We start from the raw sequence: 23188 nt of genomic DNA, 5'->3' as shown, positions 1-23188 counted from the left end.
CTTTTTTTAAAATCGCCATTTAATTATAGGGGCGCAACCAGAGAGAGATTTTAATTTTCTAATAAGGATTCCACACACATCGCTTTAGCTTAATGCATCCTTTGCATTAGGCACCTGCATATCTGTTTCTTTAATGTATTCTTCACCCCATTTGCAATTTTGCTGTCTGCGTTTTAGTGACGCAAATACCGTCCCGACGTCTGTTAGTGCCATTGAACTTTGCCGTCGTTTGAATTTTTAGACAATTAACCGATTCTTTGAGTAGCAGGATACCAGGCAAAGTTCTTCATTATCCGCCTATGCTTTTGAACTCAAAGAGGAATTTAATATATATTTTAGCTATCACAATGCGTTCATATTAAATTCATAACAATTATAATAAAGCGTGAAATATGTTTCGCTTTTTTACAGGCACACGTCCTCTTTCGCGTAGGAGATAATATGGTTCTTTCATGCATTAATAATTGGTACAACTATATACGGAGCATTGTCGAAAAAGGCTTGATGCAGCTTTCCAGCTTCCCGCTTTGATCCTCCATGAGCGCAGCTATCTTCCAGCTTCTGTCGCATATTCCAGTCCGCCTGCGGCAGTCGTATCACGACTTTTGTCATGCTAACTCGTTCCGGAAACTCGCGGTCCGATCCAGAACCACGCGATCATCGTAAATAATTTTTTCGTCTTTTCTTTGGCGGCGCGCAACAAAGTTTGTGACTATTTTGCTTGAACTAAAAAGTTGCAAAAAATGATGAACCGAAAGAGGCAAAGTGTAACTATTACTATGCTATACATTTTTGTGATTGTTAGGCAAGGTAGGTCAGGAATTCAATATTGCATTAACTGGTCCTAACAGGTGTCTTCCAGAGCAGTAAATTTTTAAAAAGCGTGGAACAGCTCTCAGTAAGTGTGGGGGATTTTCGCACTTATTTGGTCCCGAATTAAAATATGTATGCGGTCGATTTTATTAATGGGATCGGAGTTCCAAAACTTGTTATTGTTGCCACCGTATGAAGTTCTGAATATTTCATTTCGCCGAGGGTGACTGTAGTGATAAATCATATAATAGTTATTATTCGGTTTCATATTCAGCAGTCAGGTTTATATACACACCAACGTATTTGATATTTTCTCGTTATCAAGTTATTTTCGTTCATTATGTCCTTCTTGTGGAATTACCGGACAAAGTCAAATTTTAAAATTAACTGTCCAAATTAAAGTTTCGTCCATGTACTGGCCAATATTTCTATACGTGCGCCTGACACAAGATTATCTGCTCTCTATGTTGTGTGTGTTGGAATTAAATAAATATTATATCGACAACTTAATGCTGTTTTAAAATAGTTGTGATTAATTTAAAAAATAATGGGAGTCCCGTTAAAGCCCGAACACCAGCAGGCTTACGCTCAACTAGAGGGCTTGAAAGGTGATTAAAAAGGAGTTTTGCTTATTTAGGCTCACAATGGTTTGTGCAGGGTTTCCCGTATTAAACCACGCACTTTTAAAGGCAAATGAAAACTTTCTAATCAACGTAAAAGAATATTTTATTGAACTAATACATAGCAAATTTTATGGGATTTATTATTAATTTAGCTAATTATTACAATTTAAAAAATCATGTCTTCTAAATGGTCTCCATCAACTTCAATGCAATTTTGAATTCCAAGTTCAAAATTTTGCGTTACCCGTCGAAGCAAATCGCCATTTTAATTTTGATCCGCGAAAGAAAAATTCATCAGTTTTGTTAAGAATTAAATTAGTTATCGAAATGAGTGGTTCTGTAATAATTATTTTGAATTTTTTTATCCCTGCTCGTTCATCATTGAAGTAAAAATTCTCGTGAACTGTTCGCCAAAAACCTCCAGACTCCAAAAGTCGTTGTGTTTGATGTGATGTACCAACAATTTTCGAGCTAATACAACGGATTCGAAACGAAATTACAAAAATTGATTGAGATTTATTTCACAGGGTAATTCAAAATTTTGAACTTAAAATTCAAAATTGCGTTGGAGTTGATAGAGTGCACTTAGATGACATGATTTTCAAAAATTGAATAGTTATCTAAATTAATAATAAATCCTATAGAATTGGCTGTATATTAGTTTAATAAAAAATTTTCTTTCTTTGATTAAAACGATTTTAATTGATCAAGGTGTTTAGTCTAACATGGGGGATTCATATAGTATTCTGATCAAATTAGGGTCTATATTCAGGAGTAATAATTCCGCTGGCGTGAGAAGGTTAAATACTTTAGTTGCTGTTGATGACAATGTCGAAAATGATGTGTAACTTTTAGGAAATTATTTCGTCACGTTATACAAAAATAAATGCTACAGAAACATGGAGATGCTGATCAGAAGAAGTGTATAATCTAAATGTAATTTTCTACAAAAGTCCTTCTTTATCATTTCCAAGAAGGATTAGGTTACAAAAAAGTGGTGTTAGAGATACAACAGTTAAACAATTCCTGTTTAAACAAATCGTGGATCAGAAACTATATAATCCCCAACGTCAAGTTTTTTAAAGTGTTTGTTCGAAGCGAATTGCAGCATATCTAAAACAGTAAGAATTGTAGGGCACGTAGAAGGAAGTTCGTAATCACCAAATTTATAGCAAATGCAGAGAAGAGCACGCCCTCTGAGATAAGAACCTCTGTGATAAAAATAAAATACTTCAGATCTATAAATGGTCCTAAATAGTATTCCCCACTCGGGTTTTGCTTAAAAAATTTAGAAGTTCCTCAAGGAACCAAGAAATTCAGACTTCCAAAATTTTCAATGAATTGAGCAAAATACACGCTCTATCAAAAAGAAAACTGATTTCAAAAACACATTGGTACTTGAGTGCCTTTATATGAGTTAATTGAGCATCTTGGAAATGAATCAAACAACTATTAACATTTATTACCAACGACTTCAGCATTATTATTTTCAAGTATCTCAAAGTTGACTGGATATCATTACCACTTCACGGTGCAATATATCTAGATACGTCCAAGGCACAAAGTTAGTCACACCTTTGAATTAAAAACAATTTCTCAAAGGTTTACACAGCACAGGATGTGTGAGTTTGTGTTAGTTTGATTACTCCTTAAAGTTTGTTAAACAGATTAAAACTCTGAAGTCTCTTGCAGCAAGAACACTTGGTTTCATTATGGGTAATTGCCCCAATTGTGGCACTTTTGCGGGATATGAAACACTGCTGCACAACACGTTGATTTTATTTAATATTGCATTTAATTGCACTTCATAATAACGAGAATTGGTGTCCTGCTACGTGCAAGAGAGTACGATACATTAAACATCTCAACGATCGAGAAACGTATGTGTTTTGCTTAAACAAGAAAAAAAATTACTGTAGCATCAAACTATTTGCTTCTATGCAATGACATAATTCTAAACACATAGGAATTCAAGGAAGAGGATTTGTGTAGTTAACTAAAATTTTCAGTATTCTAGTGAACTGGGAAATTCCATGTTTTATAAACCCAAAGGCGCAATTCGTTGTGACAGTTTTAAGCTCAATAAGGAGAGCTAGAGTTTAGCGACTTGAGCTTTAGGTCTTGAGGGAAGAAGCCACAGTGACAGCCAAAAAATTGTTCCTAGACAGAGCAAAGTTAACGTTGGCTGGTGCAAAATAAATCAATTTATTAAGATAGTAGTCTCCGAAAATTTATTGTCTAGAAAGTCAATTCAAAATGTCATGCCTGTGTACAGTTTCATTAAAATTTTAGCTCGTGGGTCTCGTCAGTATAGTCGGAAAAGTAATGGGCATTATAACTTCGTGCGGTTGAACCTCTTCCCTTCCCTGCCTGACATAAATTGTCGCTGAGATCGTTATCTCTAATTGGAGCTGAAACTATCTACACTAAATAGATAACTAAATAGCAAGAGAGTTGAAATTAATGGAAGTTTTTCATTCCACTGTCAATAATATTGTTCGCCGAAGATTAATGCGTGTTTGAACCAACTCAAATTACGAAACCACTTATAGATGCACAAATGTAAAATAATTTTTTTCTCACCATGTAACGAACTCGTCAACATTATTACTTGATACTAACTTACGATATAAATTTCGCATGCATTAGACAAGGGCCATTTAGCCACATAACACTTCATCAGCTCTCGCAGGTGAGCCGATGTAATTGTGATTGAAAATTTCCTTCGGCATAAAGCATCTGTTATGTGTCGACCCTCTATGTATGGCCAACACTGAATTGACTCCCGTGTGACTCTATTGTTCCGATTGCTTTCAATTGACTCCATCATGGAGTAAGATTTCAGGTAAACAGCAAAGTAGATACGGTAATTATTGCTTTCTTGATTGTTAATTGGCGTAGATGTATTGTTTTATTAAAACGGCTATTCAGGAGAAGGAATAGGGGTATTTAAATGAATAAGAAATATTCTGATACTATGTGCCATACGATACTAATTTTGGAATTTTTTGGTACTATTTACTCATCGTGAATTCGAAGATGGAGACCATAAAAATTGCTCATTGCGGACCAATAAAAAAGGAACGAAACTATAATAGATAGTACAGTTCTTTGTCACAATATGATGAGCCGCAGAATTTAAGAAATTTTCTGAGCAAACATAAAATAAGTTCAGTTTGGAGTTACTGGGAGTTTTTATGTGAGTATACCAGTCGGTACTAGTAAAACTTTTAGCACTGAATTTAGTTGAAGTTTTGTTACTACAATTTTAAAATTTAAAACGAGAAAAACTGAAGACTCCCGACAGTTCAGCGGAGTTGAAAAACGTTCAACATTAAGCAATGTAAGTAAATCTAACTTACGACATTTTAGAAATGACGAAAAAATAAATGTATATCTAGAAATGCGTATGGGAGTATATCGGTCAGCACCAGAAAAACCTTTCAGGTCAAAAAAGTCTGCATGGATTAAACACTTATTCTAGCACTGAAGAACATGACGCAAGATAAGAAAAACTAATTCTAAATGTATTACACTTAAATCACATAATTTAAATTCCTACTTGTACAATATTACAAAAAGAAGTATTAAGGCTGTGTGCAAACAAATTTCACTTTTAAAATTCTATTCGAAATTTCCATATCCACCAACGTGCCGTTTCCAATCAGTAATCAGGAAATATCAATGTTTGCGGTATATGGGAATCATAACAATAAAATTATGCAAAGCAATAGAAATAACATTAGAGAATAGTTTCGGTAAAATTAAATTCTGACATGCAATTCGAATTGTTTCCCTTGACTACAACTGCTTAGTGACGCCATTTTGAATTATTATGGCCATTTCGAATCGCTGTGGCATCTTTCTTCATTAGTCCCTCTTGGGGGCTGTTTGCTAAAGTTGGAAGGCAAACCACATGATCATGGAAAATCTGATAACTTCATTGTCTTTCCAGCCATTAAATTCAGTTAAATATATTCAAAACATTAGATTTCCACAAATAGCTTTGTCGAACATTGATTCGGATTGAATTACTTGAAAATGGGTCACTGGGTAGAAGTATGAATTTGTGGTTAAGTTATTGATAAGTTAAACTTTTCAGGCCAGTTAACAAAGCTGCCACCGCCAGTTATGATTGACTGAGTTTTAGAGTGGTAGGATCCAATTTGATTACTTCATTATCTTTCCACCCATTCTTAGCGCAAATGCCTTGGTGGATCTAAAAATTCCGATGCTTAGAGGCAATCCTGGGCTAAACAATTTCTTTTCTCTCAGTTTCATATGCAAAATTGAGAATCAAATCAGTTCAGACTCAAGTAAATAAAATTGCTATGTGTCTATTTCCGTCAGTACCAGTACAAATTTTCCAGTCAGTGACAATGCTGCAATACATCGGAACTTAGTATACTGAGGTATGATAGGATCCAACTAGATTACTTCACCGTCTTTCCAGTCATTATACTGAACTTCAAATAAAAAAAAAACGAAAAAAAAAATCTAGTTGGAAGTAATTGAAAATGTATATACGTGTATACTGGTCAGCATCAGAGAAACCTTTCAGGTTAGTTGACCGCAGAACGTCAGTTCTGATTATGTTGTGGTGCGATGTTATTTCTTAATCTCATTGTCTTCCCAGGAATTCTATTCAGTTAAATAGTTTAAAATTATTAGGTTGATAGAAATGTTCCTGTCGATATAAAAATTCTAATGCTGCGAGGGATTCAGCGCCTAAACCATCTCTTTTATCTCAGCTCCCCTAGGGTTTAAATGAAATAAAGAGAATAAGATAAATTCAGAATGAAGTAACTAAAACGGGGTGCGTTTTCTGTCAGTATCAGTGCAAATTTTTCCGGCCATGATAATATTGCAAAACCTCAGGTCTCACTATGGCTTGGTAGAATTCAACTTGACGATCTAATTGTTTTTCATCCATTATTGGTAGGTACAAGTTTCATTGCATGTGTGCCTATCCCTATCAGCACCAGTAGAACTTTTCAGGAAAATTAGCAAGCTATTGTGAAATTTCAAGTTTATCTATAGTGCGTTAAGAATTTGATTCGTTCATTGTCATTCTAGTCATCACATTCATGATGGTTTTAAATTATTAGGTGAGTGCAACTTTCTAAAAATTCTAATATTGCCAGCGAATCCTGGCCCAAACAATTTCTTTTCTCTCAGTCCCCAAGCTTCAAATGAAAAAGAGAGAATAAAATGAAACAGGGTAAGCCGATAACGTATGCATTAAGCAATGGCACCCTATACCATTCCTTAGGGCATAACCGAGCTAAGTGTAGCACTGGGCGGTAATATATTCTTTGTAAAAGTACGTTAGTTGGTCTTTTGTGTTGTTTTCGTTTTCCTGTTATACAGTTCTCTGCTCATTGAACGAAACAACTCTGCCAAATAAAGTTTATACACGATGATTCTTGAAGTAGTTCCAGTGGAATTAGGATTGTTCAGATATTTATAGCGCGTTTACATTTTAAATTTCTCTTTACTTTTGGGGAAAACTTCTTGGAACACTTAAATATGTGTCTATTGAACATTCCAATTTCGAGTAAAGAGGGCAATTTAGATCGAAACTTTCCCTAAAGTGACAACTTGCTTAGGCTTATTGGATGTGAATTAACTGCAAAGTTTTTTATTAAAACAGAAATCGAGCAAATAAAACCGTACAGTAAATAAATAAAGGTAAATAAATAGTAAGAGGCAATAAAGGCAGATATTTATATAAGTGCTGCACTTTCCCAGGAAAAGTTGTTCTTACATCAAATTGCTTGTTGAAGGAAGTGAAATGCTTTTTCTTGAGGACGTGGAGAGAAAATTATATCTCTTTAACATTTATCAATGTTGCCATCTTACTAATTATAGATCTAATTGCGAAGTTTGATGTTTATCAAAATATTAAACTAATAAACTTGGTTATCATAAATTTGTGGCTAGAGTTGGGGTTTCACAAAGATCAACGGTTGTCTAGGTTTTGCTAATAATTAATCAGCGTAAGTACATTCTCGTCAACATGGAAACATTCTGTATGAACGACTATTCTCAAGGGAGAGGTTTAAAATTTAACTAGGTCCTAGTTTCAAAACAGCGACGGGATGCGACTATATTGAATATTTGACTTAATACTAGTGGAGAAAACACTTGGTGCAATTTAGCTTTTAGTTACTAAAACAACACGAAGTTTTTTATTCCTCCTCCAGGTAATAATAATTGGTAATAATATATACATATACCTCGTTCATAGACCATTAATATGGGACTTTTATATTCTTTGAATAAGCTCTTCGCTCTGACATTTTAATCTTTCATAGAAGATATTTATCAAAGGATATGCTATTAAACGTCTTCAATTTTATATGCGTGTAATATTCTCAGGAAGTTTCCCAGTATTAAAGACATTAAATGACTTAGAGATGAAACTTTTTAACTTATGGGTTTAAAGTAACGGTTATCTGATGCTCTGAATTTCATCAAAAGATTTTTCATATTTGTTTGTATAAAGTTAATCTCGAGAAAAATAGTTTTAAAGCAGAAAAATTGAAAAGCGAATATTCCTTTTTAACTTTTGTTCCATTTAGTTATTATTAATAAATACATAACGGAAACTAAAAGACTGAAAGGATTATTATGTAATTTTCCTTCAGATTGCGCAGTAAAAAATATTCAAATTCCGGAAATTATCTAGTTCAAGTATATAAGTCACGGTGGTATCAACGATAGAATGTTTCAAATGGTTCTAAACGCGAGTGAGAATTGTTTTGGACAGAAAATCTTGACTCAGGACCTGACACTAAGCATTAATTTACATCAATTTTGACTTCATTCATTGCTACATTCGTATACTTTTCAAGTTCCAGTTTTCGATTTTTAATTCTGATCGGTACCTATGGAGATAAACTATGTTTTTTTGAAAAGTCGGAAATACGTTCCAAAAACCATTTCAGAACTTTTTTTTATTTCAAAGGAAGTACTTACGATATTAATACATTTTTATATTACGTGTTCTATTGATCGTATTTTCTATGAGGCATGCTCTACACTTATCTCCAATTTGAGATAACGACGCGTAAAACTTTTATTATTACACTTTCTAAGGATCTTCAGCTCCTCAGCTTCGTGGATATAGTAAAATGCATAGCACGTTTTCATCGTAGTTGTAGGATTTTCGAAGTTATATTAACAATATAGATTTTTCAAAAATGTATTCAATTTTTGAAAGATTTACAAGGGCACTACAACAATTTAAAAAGGGACACTCGGAGAAAGTATCGACCATATTCCTTGTTCCCAAGAAAATCTTGGTCTTAAAGTTAATGGTACATTGATTCTTTGGCACTGGGTGTGCAAATTAATTTTCTAAATTTACAAGGTGCGTGGAAAGATGAAGAAATTTCACGAAACTTAATTTGAAATTTTCGAACTCGAATCGCTAATGGAGTAAAATTTACTGAAAACTACAAAGTATATAAAAAATTTGATGCCTAACAAGGTGCAAGAGTTCCACACGTTTTACATACACTGCATATCAAATATCCCAATGATAATAAAATATAAGCTGGATTCATAGATATTAGCTCGCTTTTACTTACAGGATAAATTACAATAACAATATTCTTGTTAGTTTTACGAATTTCTGAGTTAGTACTTTATAGTTAGTTCAAACTCCACTGAATTAATAATAAAAAATAGTCTAAAAATGCCTTGATTTAAATTTTCATGCTGGACGCTAAGAACCTTTTTAACCGAGTACATCCAATTTAAATTTTTGAGTGGTAATCGGGCACCTCCCATTCGCTTCAGGAAACAATTAACATTTAAAATTTAATTAATCCTTACCTAATAGATTTTCGTAACTTTTTTTAAAGTCAAATGTTATTCGAAACCGTTAATTTGGGAGACCTTTTATTCATGAGATTCGTGAATATTTTTAAGTAATTAAGTAGTCCCACATGCTTTATCAATAGATATTTGCTGCTTCAAGTTTTTTAATTAAAGCTGCCAGTTCACTCTCTCATTCCCGGCGTTTGTTAAAGGTATGTATAATGAAGTCTCTAGCCTGTCTCGTTTTAGGCATTGTTTGCACAGAGTTCAATTAGATTTTGGATGCATTTTATCCAATCCCCCCTTATTAAATCAGATGGGAATGATGTATTACTTTACTTCTTAATTACTGGAGATTAAATGTTATTATAACTGGAAAAAGGAACTTTTGTCGCAATGAAAATTATCCTTCTACATACAAATGGAAAATAACCTTAAAGGCTGGGATATTTCAAATTAAATCGTACCAATACCTTTGTAATTAAAGTAAGGGTTAGCGCCTTCCGTTCTATTACAAAAGAAAGGGGATCTGTTCAATAATTGGCAGAGAGTTTATAATCTTAAATGGCAATCTAGACAGCATTAAGCCTTAATCAAAAACTCCTATATTAGGGATGTAGTAAAATCAATATACCTTTTCGTAGAGTTACTTTTCCAAATGTCTTCATCCGAACTACGAGAAATATCGGCGATTCTATTAATTTTGAATTTGGACTTGGTTTTGCATAGAACTCACGAACAACTTCCTACTATTGATGCGATTTTAAACTTGTATGTAAATTTATCATTGGAACTTAGATAGAATGAAATCCCTATAAATTTAGTTACATCAGCCCAAATCCGGAAATTTAACATTGTGTACTAAGCTGATAGCGCTTAACCCTTAATTAACTTTTCAAACACAGTAATATTTATGCATTTGGCAATTAGCTACATTTCATACACTTGAAAAATAATGTAAGTTCCAGGAGGGATACAAGTAAGTGTAATAAAATATATAGCCCGCCTGGGAAATTAATATAGAGTGTCTTAGTCTCGACCTTTCCGGGAACAGACGGCTGCTTATTTTTCAGCAGCCTGTGACCCAGTGCATTATGGGGTAAAAACTTGGGTTGTTAGACTTAACCCCAATGAAATATGACTGTTTCTTGTTTCTTAATTTTTATCTTTTGAGCTCTCGAACAAATGCCGTTGTTCGTTCTTAAAATACTCGGCGCGTCAAGTGAACAGAATAACTCTTAAATTTAGGTGCTCACTTACTTTTACGTTAACAGAATTAAATCGCAGCTTTATTTCTTTAATGTTATCATTATTTCTAACATCATTTTAATAACAACATTAATGAGCATAATCTGATGCTGTATGACTCACCTTTTGCCGTAAAATTTTATCATTCGGCGAATGTTTCGATATTGTCATTTTGAATTGGAACTTGTATGTTTAAGTCATTAAACCAAGTAGGATAAATAACTCGCTGTAATTTAAATCCAATTTATATTGACTTCAATAACATCTAAGACAAGCTTAATAGAATCACTTTTCATATAAGGTTTCATTAAGTATCGACTTACTCTCTTATGAGACTAAATTATTTAACTTAATGAATCCCAATAAAATCTTCCAGGGAGTTAATTATAGACCTACGGCGTACTTATATTTTCGTCCCTGAGCTAAAAGCAGAAAATCCAATATTGTAGCCGTCACTGGCCGTTTTTAGATAAACTTTCTTAATGGTAAACCACTGCGGGTGAATCAGGACAAAAAAAGAGTTCATATAATTGGGAAATTTACTTTCCCGAACGAAAAGACAGAGCAAAGCACTGCTGTATGTACAAACATGAGATGCAGATTTGTTTTTAGTCCGTGTTTTATGCAGACGATGAAAAGGGACTCGACAGCTGTCGCCTGCTCGGCCGGACAGCCGTACTGGACACTATAAGTCTAACAGGGATCCAAATATAGTTTTCTTGACAATTTGGCTCGTTGTCCCTTTCCAACCAAAATGGAATATTAATTAATCTTTTAGTTTTCGTACAAAAAGCAAACCCAGCGGTTTCCAAGTTCCGAAAAACGATACTTCGGATCCTGGTTTGGTGATAGACATAAACTAGTTTGTGGGGGTTTAATGATGTTAAATCCAGAGAAACTGCTATAATATATTTATATCAACTAAACATACGATATTGCGGAATTTATGGACAGGTTTTGTTCAAAAATTTATGAGTTTCGGGGATTAAATAGTCAAATTGGTCTACACAATGACAGGGAATAAAATTAAATATTGTTTCTGTCATATGTTCAACCTGTCTCGTATTTTTTTTTATAATTATATTATTAAAAAATTATTGGGCATTCAAAAATAAAGGAGAGAAGGGTTTTTATTAATAAACATTGGATGAAATTTTCTTATCAAACTAAATTATTAGAATTGATTTCCATAAAAACGCATTTTCTGTCTGTTAGATCCACCTCAATCTGTCAATATCCACTCATTGGGTTTAGAGTGGAAAGCCATTTTACGTTTCTCAAGAAAGGAATTGGTCTGTTCTTGGCAGAGGATAATCGTCTTCTTTGGTGAAATTGTTGGTATTCTTATAATTCACACATAACCAGATTTTTCCATCATTTTAGAACCTCTTCAACATTGCAATTTTACTACCATTTTGTTTATTTGTAAGGCATGTTTTTGTAGACAGAAAATCATCCTATCGATTTCAAGATTTTGATGATATGTCGTTCTGTGTATGGTATAAAATATACCTCACAATATACATTTTTTGAAAGTAATACTAAAAAACATTTAAAACTTTACCAAAACACATTCATATGACTTATCTTAAGATAAGTTTTTTTCTCGTATGCATTGACTAACCCTTCGCACATAATCAATGTCAAAAAATTGAGAAAGTCAAATAGGCAAATAGTGGCGCAACTAAATTTTGATGAAAAAAATGCTTTTTAATAAATATTTTAATGAAGCTTCATTTGGTTATCAAATAATATGAAATAAATTTCATGTACAAATTTTATATTTCATTATAATTAACATTTTTATGCTTTCAAATCGAATGTAAGCTGAAATATTTGGAGTACCAGTCGTTGTTGATTGATTATTTTTAATTTGCTAATTCCCTGTGGTAGCTGTGAGTAACAGGCGCAGTTTTTCTTAACTGGGACCTATGAGTATACCTTCTGAAATATATTCTTCAAAACGACGACAAAAACATATTTTATAAAGACTGCGAATATTAAAAAGAAGCACAGCGAATAATAATTAAATATTTATACTATCAAGATTGATTACAATGAAACATTAAACAGGAACATTAAATAAATAAGGTGACATAAAAAAAATATTAAAAAGCATGGTTTTTATTAAAATTGACTGGTGCCATCTCAACATTATAATTTTTTTATTTTAAAAACTCTTGGCTATTATCATTCTATGGGTCTACGCAGCTCACATCAGTCCATTAAACGGCAAAAGTATGCTCACATAAAACACAGTTACCCCATGAATTTTTTATTCATATTTGAGTAGTTATTTTATTCATAAGTAGTATTATGAAACGGAAAATATATTTAAATAAAGCCTAAATGTATAGATTAAGATTTATTTGTCAGCTCAACATTTCGTGGTAACGTAATATCATTTTGCATTACACGGTATTATTATGTTTCCACAAGCCACATGTGCGGTGCACAGAACTGTTGTACCAAGTATAATTTTGATGGTAATTACAACATAATATAAAAATATGCTAAAAAACGTGATGAATTTTGTGCCTTGGGACATTAAGCGCGTACATACGTGTGATACCGAGGATTCATAAATATTCAAAAGGGGTATGTACTTACCTGAAAAAAAGGTGCTTTTTAAGGCTCGACTTGAAACTGAATTGCCATAAATTGCGTTTAAACTAAACGTGATCAACTGTGACCTCCTTATTGCATGAAAAGCTGAGGGAAGCAAATAATTTATTATGCGAACCGCCATAATGCTGGAAGTGGCAAACAAAAAATTAAGATTGGAGACCCTAAGTTTTTCATACGACAAAAAGTAATAAGATGGATATAATTTGACATGGAACAATATCCAGACAGCAGAGCTTAAAGAGTGTTAGAAGATCCAGCGTATTTTTTGGTATACTTGAATTAAGTCCTTTTGAATAATGTTATCAACCGTTCTTCGGTAGAGTTTAAAGATTAAAAATTCTATAAAGAAAACTTCATTAATCGTTCACTCATTATCCTCTATTAAATTAACACGTATTTTCCAGATAACACTCCATCTAGTAAAAGGGAGCTTAAGACATCGCAACAAGAAGTAAAAAATGTTACGGCAAGCATGGTGAACTTTAATAAATGATGATGAATTGCACTTAACTTTCGACAGCAAATTAGCTTTTGATGTTGTGTTATAAAATTTCCTCGGAACATATTTTTCATAATTTATTTTCCACAGTCGTTCCTCTTGTCCAAGGGTTCCGATATTTTTATTTTGTTAAGCTTAATAGTGTTACAACAAAACAGCTAACGACCTGCTGGGATGTTTTTCAAATTTGAAGACAAATTTGAAAGCATGCTTTTACGACAAAATTAGAAGTATGCTGTATATTTAGTTTTTTGTTTAGAAGTTTTGTTTTATGTAATTAGCTAAAATTTCTTTCCGATCTTTAGCTGGCAATCAAATGAGTTCCGCCTTTAGAACTAATCTGCCTCCCAATATTAAAATATAAGAGTCTAGATTAATTAGTTTCCGAAACATTACTATTAGTTGAATCGTTAATTTTCGTAACGATTTTAGGAGCATTATTACAAGATAAATGATACGATACATCATGACAAAAAAATACAAAACTAAGTTGTATGAAATTTATTTATTTTTAATAGTTCTATTTTTATTTCTTGAAAAACTTTCCATTGTGACTGGGGGCGAAAACGATTCTAAATTTACAAAAATATGCGAGAGTTCACACTCTGATTTTTATTGTAGGGAAACTTTTAAAAATGCACTTAAAAAGCTTCACGCGAGATATCCGGAAGGTTTACAGATGTGTGACTTTTTTCAGGCAGACGTAACGAATTTTACGAGGACGCGTGATAAACGTGTGTATGGTGTAAAAAAGTTAGCGAAAGTGGTTTTAAACTTTATTTTTAAAATTGTCAATTATTACTGTATTTAAAAGTTTAAATTAGCAATTTTTGTGTTATGTGAGATCACGCACTCGTTACTCTCTATTCGTTAAAAATACCATCAAATTTACATTTAAGCACTTACTGTTATTGCTGTTACTTTGGGAAACACACAATTTTCGAAACGAGATCGCCGAGACATGCAGCGATTCTCACCAGCTGCTAACGAGTGTACCCATTGTACCACACTTTTTTACACAACGATAAAAATGGACTGTTTCGATTTTTTAAACGCGAATGCGTAAAAATCCATATTGGATAAAATTAGTAAAAATGAACGGTTGTTGATTAGATCATCAAATTTTACACACTTTTATGCCCAAATTTAACTATCGCTCAGTCGATTTTCATCATCATATGTCGTGCGTACAATTATGAACATAAGTGCTCGTTTCAAACTAAAAAACTACATGAAATAGCTGATACTGCTAGGAGTTGTGGAAAATAAATTGATAACTATTTTCGAGCCTTAATATCCCCCGCGTCAGAACTGAAACTGCTAGAAAACATACAAATCACTACGTATAGCAACATTTTAAGTCTAATGTCTTATATGCAATCAATTGAGTACGTTTTCTCTGCCGATTTCCAGAATGGTGAGAAGAACATTTTCAAGTCCCTTAACGGGAATTTGTAGTCTTCACCCTCTTAATAACTTCGACTGCAGATCCTGGTTATACATTCTATTCACACTTGACTGCATCGCTTGAAATGTAATAGAATTATGGAATTTTGATTCAAACATCATTAGAGTTATTCGTACATTAGACACTGCATGTATGTACAACACATTGTATAAATTAGCATGGAAAATTTCTGCTTGTCAACTATAGCGCAACAGTAATGTCGACTAAATCCGAAGGAACGTTTGTTTATTCGTAGAGTTGCAGTTCATAATCTTTAGAGCAAATTGTGATAATCCTTTGAACAAATAAACGTGGGCATTTGCCGAAATTGCAATGGAACTGCTAACCAGTAAGTACATGATAATTCAGCCTCAAGGCGTTAATAAATTGCTTATTTGATTGCAATAGTTGGAATGCAATATTTTTGGAGCAATATTTGCACAGTTGAAAGAGATTCATCCAGTAAATTGACACAATATTTCCTAGTCTTGAAAGGTTACCACATTTCACAAAGATCGTGCGTTTAAATAATTTGAGTAATCCGAATGATTTAGGTCATACGACGAGTTGTTGCTGAATTTTAGGCAGAATAAGCCGCGATCGCATTTAACTTAAAGTGGGATTTACAAACGCTAACGACTATTCGATTAGCGTCAGCAACATTGTGCGTTTAAATCGTATTTATTTGTCTCTTGTTCAGGGGTAAATGGAAAGTCTGTGATGGTAGGAATTACAAATTTACCGTATCAAACAAACCAGCACGTGCGGAGTATGTGCTTAACAATACTCGCTTTAATTCAAATTAAACCTTGAGCATTGCGCACGTCCATTCATGTGATGCTACCAGTAATCCTAAATTGAAATTTAGAGTCTGATATTCACCATTCACTGACAAACAAATTTACAGACTGCTCTTCATTAGATTCTCAAATGAACTAGTTATCTGGTGCAATTTCAATTCAAAGATGATTTATGTGTCTGTAAGGCTTATGTATATGAAACACCAAATCTATCTCTCTTGGAGCATTATCTATCTTACCATCCTATGACAATATCAGTGGTCAGATTAATAATAAGCGATTCACGTGTCTCATCAGTCAAGCAATTTTTTAGTGACAGGTACGTGAGCGGCAAAAGAAAAATTGAATTGAGCATTCAGACTGGGAGAAGACACTCGATAATAATGCTTACTTGAGCGTGGTGAAAAATAAGCAGACATGTGTGTGCCGTGTTTCTCGAAAGATCGGAAAGGCACTCTAAGAATATTAGTTTTTTAGACTTGCAATATATTTTATTGCTGCTATACGATATGGAAAATTTATGACAATATCAAGGAATAATTTGGTGGAGGTAGCAGGTATTTTACAAATAATGTCGGAAACATGTTGGGTGAAACGTTCTTATTTTTGCGCCCATTTTTCTTTTGCATAACGTCTTTTGAATACTAAACCACAGCTAAAACGAACGTTTTTAAGCACATGTGTAATAACACGTTTCACATGTAAAATACCTATCGGCATTGAACTCCGCGAAGTATAAAATAACACAATTTCCTTTGTTAACCGTAATGTAATTACACAATAATTCCAACTAGCGATTTAAATAAGTCAATTTCTATGCAAATAATGTATAAATCAAATGAAAAACAATTGTAACTTTGCTTTCTGTCACTAGAATAAATAAATTAAAGTTGCAGATAACCGAGTTGCCGTCATTTTAATTTTTGTTTTGTTGCCTGGCGCATTCAATAATAATAAATTTTTGTACGGGGTTACTGAAATTAAATGCATAGGGGGGAATGTACAGGTTGGCTCTAACGCGCCCATTTGTTTAATAAAACCGCATATTCTTTCCAGTAAAAGTGGTCGAAAGAATTGCGTTTAATTATGATAACAATTTCGTTAATCTAAAAACAAGTTTAATGTTTAATTGAAGCCATGTTAACTAAATTATATTGATATTAGTTCTATATTAATAATTGAGCAGAGATAAGGAAAATATCAATAGCGATTAATAGAACTGAATATAATAATAATGGATCTGATAATTGCCAACAAAGTGAGTTTAAAAATTATTAATTTAAATGCTATTAGTTCAGTCAGGTATGTCTAAAGGGCAATATCATTAAAATTACTTTCACAGTTATAAATTATAAGAATATCTACGGAAAATTAAAAGACCTGCAGCACTAAAGCCGATGAGACCACTTAATTTAAAATATTTTCAATTGACACTTTACCAAATGTCTATATCCATTTCTAATTTTTTTTTGCTTGAATCGGTATTTTACAGTGTTTAATCGAAACGAATCTCTGTGCCTAATTTGGCATATCATTAAAAAATGTTGGATATTTACAAGATCAAATTTTATTTTTTTGTATTCGATTAATACCTTTTTGCCAATTTTTCAGTCTTTTTTATGTAGTTTTATATTCAATTTTCCTCTATTCAATTTTTTTCTTTATCTCTCCACTGTCAATATCTTTCAGCTAAATGTGAAAGTGCTCAAATTGATACATATTTCTTCTTAGAGTCATTTTGAGATATTGAGTCTGAGAGGGAAGAAGAATCTGGCCCCTGGACGTGGGCCCACTCCTCGCCACAACAGAGTAGCGCAAACTCAGTGAATTTCTCCTCAGTAAACAAGCGTCTCATTCGACCCCTTTCCACATGAAATATAAAAGGGGTCTCATGATTTGAGAGTTCAACGGCATAAACAATACAATAGACAAACTTAGCGCAGGGTTTTCAGCAGGGATAATCAATAATTTTAGACGAATCTTAGATGACTCTTAACATGCATTCTCATATCGTTGGCCAGTGAAAGGTTCATCAAGTACTGGATGGTGCCAGAGATTTTATCTATAAAATTCATGCTTAAATCCTCAGTCAGTATCATGTAAGAGTAACTCCCCAGTCAATATCGCGTAAGGGTCCCTGATGTAAAATGGTTTCTAGATTATTAAAGAAGATGCCACAATTATAAGACGGGGATCGGTGTGCGCACATAGTGAGTCAATTTAAGGTTTTTTTCAAAATTATACACATCTCGTACGTTTTTCCCATAGAAACATGGGGATAATTAGACCCTGAAATAAATCCGTATCCAGTCTCCCGCTCTTGTCTAATAATAACGCATTATATTATGAGAGTAGTAAGAAGCATGTTACGAGCGAGACGAAAGTTTGCAACCGAGCCGCAGGCGATGTCAGTAATTTCATCGAGAAAACACGCCTTGCTCTGGAGCATTCTGTAATGGTTTTTTCTAGAACTTACCAAGGATAATAACATTAAGAGAATATGCGTTATACGGACTATTTGATCTTAAACTTAGTGAAACATTAATAATTGTGACAATCTCCAGCGGTGACATGTGACGAGTTCGTCTTTTGAAATCTTACACCAACACATGTAACAAATATATCATGGTGTCGCTGTTAGACTTCTTACATGTGAATCGTTTGCTGTTTCATTACATACGCTTACTTGTAATGGCTATTTTTCCATTATTTGTAATTTACATAATTCAAAACTAACTTTGAATATAGATTGGTTCTTCGACTCTTAGCCAATGTTCTACAATAAATGACGGATGGGGCCTGAAAAGAGTAATTAAATAAATTTCAAGTACATCAGTATTATTCTTAATGCTAAAGAACGTGACTGGTAATCAACGGTCCATATCTCCGTCCATGTCCTTCCTCTGTTCAACACCCGTATGTCGGTCGGTGGTTCCAAACAAGACTTCTCTTGCAATTCGTCAATCGGGAAGTTCTGCTACTAAGACTACGTACAGTGTCAATGTAAAAAATGTTTTAAATTAATCGAAATAGACATAAAGGCGAATTTAAAAAAAGGTCGACACAAATCGCTTTCGTAGCTAGCTTGTCACAGAATTATGCTAAAAGCCGTAAGCTCTGTGTTAATAATTTAATCACAGCAAGAAGCGTTAAGTATTGTCAATAATTTATCTTCCTTGTCAGTCCAGGACCATCAATCTTCGTTCCTGAATTTATGCATGCCTCGTGGCCATTGTCAGCTAGGGTTATATCGTCAAAACCCTTCTTGTAACCGTAAAATCTAAGGACCTTATTTTCCTGATTCTTGATTTTGAGCCGCCAGCTGAAGCGATTAATTAGAAAGTGGTTTTGGATCTACTGGATGAAGAAAAACCAGTATTTGCTCTGAGAATATTTTTGGAAACAACAAATCGTTGGGTAGCGTAAAGCTTAACGGGGACTTCGAAGGAGCTTGTTTGTTCATGTCGGCCAAGTTTCGAGTTAAGAGTGAACTATTAAGTATAGTTAATGGATGCGAAATCCGCCATCGCCAAATAATAAACAAGAATTCCATCTTCACACTTCGAAAATTCAAATTGCTTACTGTAGTGATCTCTTTTCACCTACAAGCTTGATTCAGCAAAAGATTATAGACCATTAGTTGAATAACGTCCAAATATTCAATGCTAGACTATTAATAATGTGGAATGCATGTTCCATTAATTCACTAACGACGATAAATCTAGACTAGGCCAAGGTACAAGATGAGAGTGGGATGAATATGCTTCAATTAAAACCTTCACCTGAATTTTCCGGTTTGGAGTAAATCATTTTGAACCATTCCCGATAACAATTAGTCACTGGAAAAGTATCAATTTACACTATAAAATTTGAATGTAAATTGAATATAAGTATAATTAATTGGAAATTGCACAGTTGTGTTCATTGATGGGTTTAAATTTGTAATGGAAATTGAATTCAAACAGTGCCACGAAGGTTTTAATTATAAACATTACATCCGGCAATACGACAGCGCTTCCGCAAAATTCCGAATTTGGGTATCAGCAAAAACTATAATTGTATTAGTGCGATAAAAACAAATTTATCAACAAATTATTACGGATTTTCGCGATATAAATCGCTCATTGATTTCCCCCACCGACTTTGAATCAATACAACCGTCCTATTATGGTACCTATATTAGTTTTAATTAACATTTTAACAAGGATTCAGCCAAAATAAATCAGATTTTGTTTACCTAATTAGTTAATTATAAAGTTAATTTGCGATTGTAAATATTGAAATGAAATTTATGCCGTTGTTACATACGACCCTGTCCGGATAAGCACGATAACTTTATTGACGGGTCTCTGGTAATAAATTATGATTTCAATTATAAATTAATACTTCTATTCGAAAATGCAATACTAGATATTGCGCTAAATACATTAAACATTATAATTTTTATGCAAAACGTATTCAGGACTGATGAATCATATGCACATATGTACATAAACAAAGACCTAACATAATGCCAGCCAAATCCATCTCATGCTATATAAAACATCAGTCTTAATATTTAATAACGTCGGACGGTTTGGGCGTGATAATTTTTGTATGAGCCTGCCAGTAAAAGTTTATGGAGGCAACCAGCCACGGCATTTTAAGAGCCTGACTGAAGAATTCATAAAATTGCTCCTGTAACAATGGTCCGCTCAAACGTGTGTCCGGCATGGGCCACGCAAGTTACAATAGCTCCTGAAAATTGCTTTTTTGGGATAAACCCATTAATAATATAGCTGATGTGATTGACATCGAATTATACAAAAGATATGATGTTCCCTAGTTTACGGGGACATTTTGTTCGTGCATAATATATTATCCCTTCGCAACAAACAAAATCATGGACAATAACATTCCACCGAAAGTGTAAGGTATTATAGCTTGCTGTGCTTCATCTATTTATTATTATCGAAGGGTAATATTTTCTTGCAAGTCACAGGCAATAAATTGAATATCCACCCACCTTTCTAACTTCCTACCTAAAACAACACTTTCAAGTTAAGTGTGTTATAAAAAATTAATCGCGATGCAACATGTGCTCTCGCGAAGCGTATGACAGCATTCCCTATAATGTAAGCATTCACTTTGAAAATCGTCCTTACTGAGATTCCATCTTAAAAGCAATACTTTCCGATCTACTTGGCTTATAAATAATTAAGCACGTTTTGCTACGATTTTAATTCGCAAGCTTCCTGCATAAATACGGAAGTAGATCCGAATAACTTCTGAATAATATAGTCTGTTTTCGTACTGTCTGCAACAAAGTTCGTCCGCAATAATTAAACAACAATGATCATTAAACTTAACCGATAAAAACTGGTTTGGACATCTTAATCACATGAACATTAGACACTCTAAAATTTATAAACGCCTGACAAGTATGAGGCTAATCTTAGCTTGGGTACGGCAAAATTTAGTTAGAAAACTTCACCGAACTTAGGTTAAGTGGTTCGAGGCTTCACAGTGATAAGAAAATTGAATACATCAGCTCGAGCAGCCGAAGTTTGCATTGAATAAAAGCCACGAAACTTCAAAGCTAAACACTGTTGAATGCCGCTACTTTTCCCCGATTTATATTGGGGCTTCTTTGAAAGGTAACTATCAAATATCGAACTAATATTTAGTTTAGAAAAGTTTTGAAGAGTTGGAATGACGCTATCTTTTTAAGCGAAATTTCTGCTAGAAATTGTTGCGGTTGCAATACTTTATTTTATGGTTATTAGGGAATACTGCAAGTTTTCTCTCGAGTTTTGCTTCCTTAATTTGAATTATTTATTCAGGTTTAGTGTAAAAGTTCAAGCGGACTAAAGAAATTGCTAAAGCTAAAAGTAGGTGCATTTTAGTGCCTGATATTGTTTAAGCATTCGAATGCTTTAAATTATAGTACAGGTGAGGCAGTTTATACCTGCAGAACTCCGGCATTTCAGAGAAAGCTTTAGTAGTAAACTAGCGATATGGTTGAATGAATAATAAAAGGGAGTTATTACGGCTAGTGCATGAGCAAAATGAGACCAAGGCCAAGACTAGGCTCGTTTTAATATTATGCTTGTTACCGAAACGCGACCAACGCGGGCGGATTTCACAGGGTGTCCCAGCAACATTGGAACAAACTAGTGTGGGTAGCGGACAAAATAACAGAGTGATTCGGTTAAATTTACTTATAAAAAATTTCTAGTTTTGATTCTTGAAGACGTTTCAGTTCTTTCTTCTGTAAACTGAGAATAAGTTTCTCAGTTTCTGATTTACCGGCATGAAATGGCTTCCACTGGTTTTTGAGCACGATTAATGTATTTAGAATCTCTCTTCCAAGCTAGTTGATAAATGTGGAGGAGCAAAAAATGGAATTGACAGTTCTATCATTACCGATAACTTCAACTTTTTAGAAATTCTAATACGTTGGTACTTTAAAAAGATGTTCTGCAAAAATCTCGCATCTCAAACAGTTTTCGAGATACTTTCAAATGAGTTTTTAAGCCTCCAGTATTTTCAATGCATTATCTGCTTGCATTACGAGGTGGGTCATTAAAACTATAAAATTTCACACTGGCGCGTTTTTATTGATTTTTGCAATATCGATAATCACTCATAATTATACTAACGAACACCTTGTTTCATCAGTGTGATAAATAAATTGTGTTATACCTTCACCAAGACCTTGACACGATGAATTCGCTCAAGTTCAGATGACGAATATGGTTTGGGTTTATGTGCAAATAAATTTTTGAAATGATTGTGCTGAGAAGTAGTTAAAGTTTATCCTAATAATAGAAAACTAGACCATCGAACTTTTAAACGACTTCGCGACAAACTGGGTGAGACTGTGAGAAGCTGTTTCCATACAATTTTATGTCCGTTCAAAATTGGTTGCTAAGGTATTTTCCACCCAGAATTGATTTCTGCATTTGTTAGACGAAAAGCGACATAATGGTACTTTGCTCTTTGATGGAATATTGTTCATCCACGAGATTACATTTATAAGGAGAGGTGTATTTAATATCAAAAACACTCTACATATTTCTTGAAAGCAACTCTAAATTTCATTTTAAGCACATGACACGAGCTGTATATCATTAAAAAAACACGAACAAAATTTTAAAAGTTAATACCTTCAATATTGAAATCCTCGCGGTCCTTCTATATTTTACCGCTAAGGTCACTTCAAGGTGAATGCAGATTGCCAGTAAAAGGGTGAAAAAACATGGCGCTTCCAAATGTAGGTCACATCAACATTCCACACATTCCACTACGAAATGTTTAGCGC

At 33.6% G+C, this 23188-nt stretch overlaps 1 protein-coding gene across 4 annotated transcripts in view; it reads left to right on the top strand.

Moving 5' to 3' along the window:
* Window positions 1-550: 550 nt before the first annotated feature.
* LOC136350760 (lachesin-like) overlaps window positions 551-23188 on the top strand; it is an 81718-nt gene continuing 59080 nt past the window's right edge. For 2 of the 4 annotated variants that reach the window (XM_066302809.1, XM_066302808.1), the window contains exon 1: window positions 551-810. In XM_066302809.1, the coding sequence (XP_066158906.1) occupies window positions 744-810 (67 nt within the window). In that variant the 5' untranslated portion in view covers window positions 551-743. Of the gene's footprint in view, window positions 811-15304; window positions 15435-23188 lie in introns of those variants that run through there. The other 2 variants (XM_066302806.1, XM_066302807.1) reach the window with 2 other exon arrangements.

The sequence above is a fragment of the Euwallacea fornicatus genome, chromosome 3, assembly GCF_040115645.1.
Source record: "Euwallacea fornicatus isolate EFF26 chromosome 3, ASM4011564v1, whole genome shotgun sequence".
Taxonomy (NCBI): Eukaryota; Metazoa; Arthropoda; class Insecta; order Coleoptera; family Curculionidae; genus Euwallacea; species Euwallacea fornicatus.
This window is presented reverse-complemented; position numbering and strand designations above follow the sequence as displayed.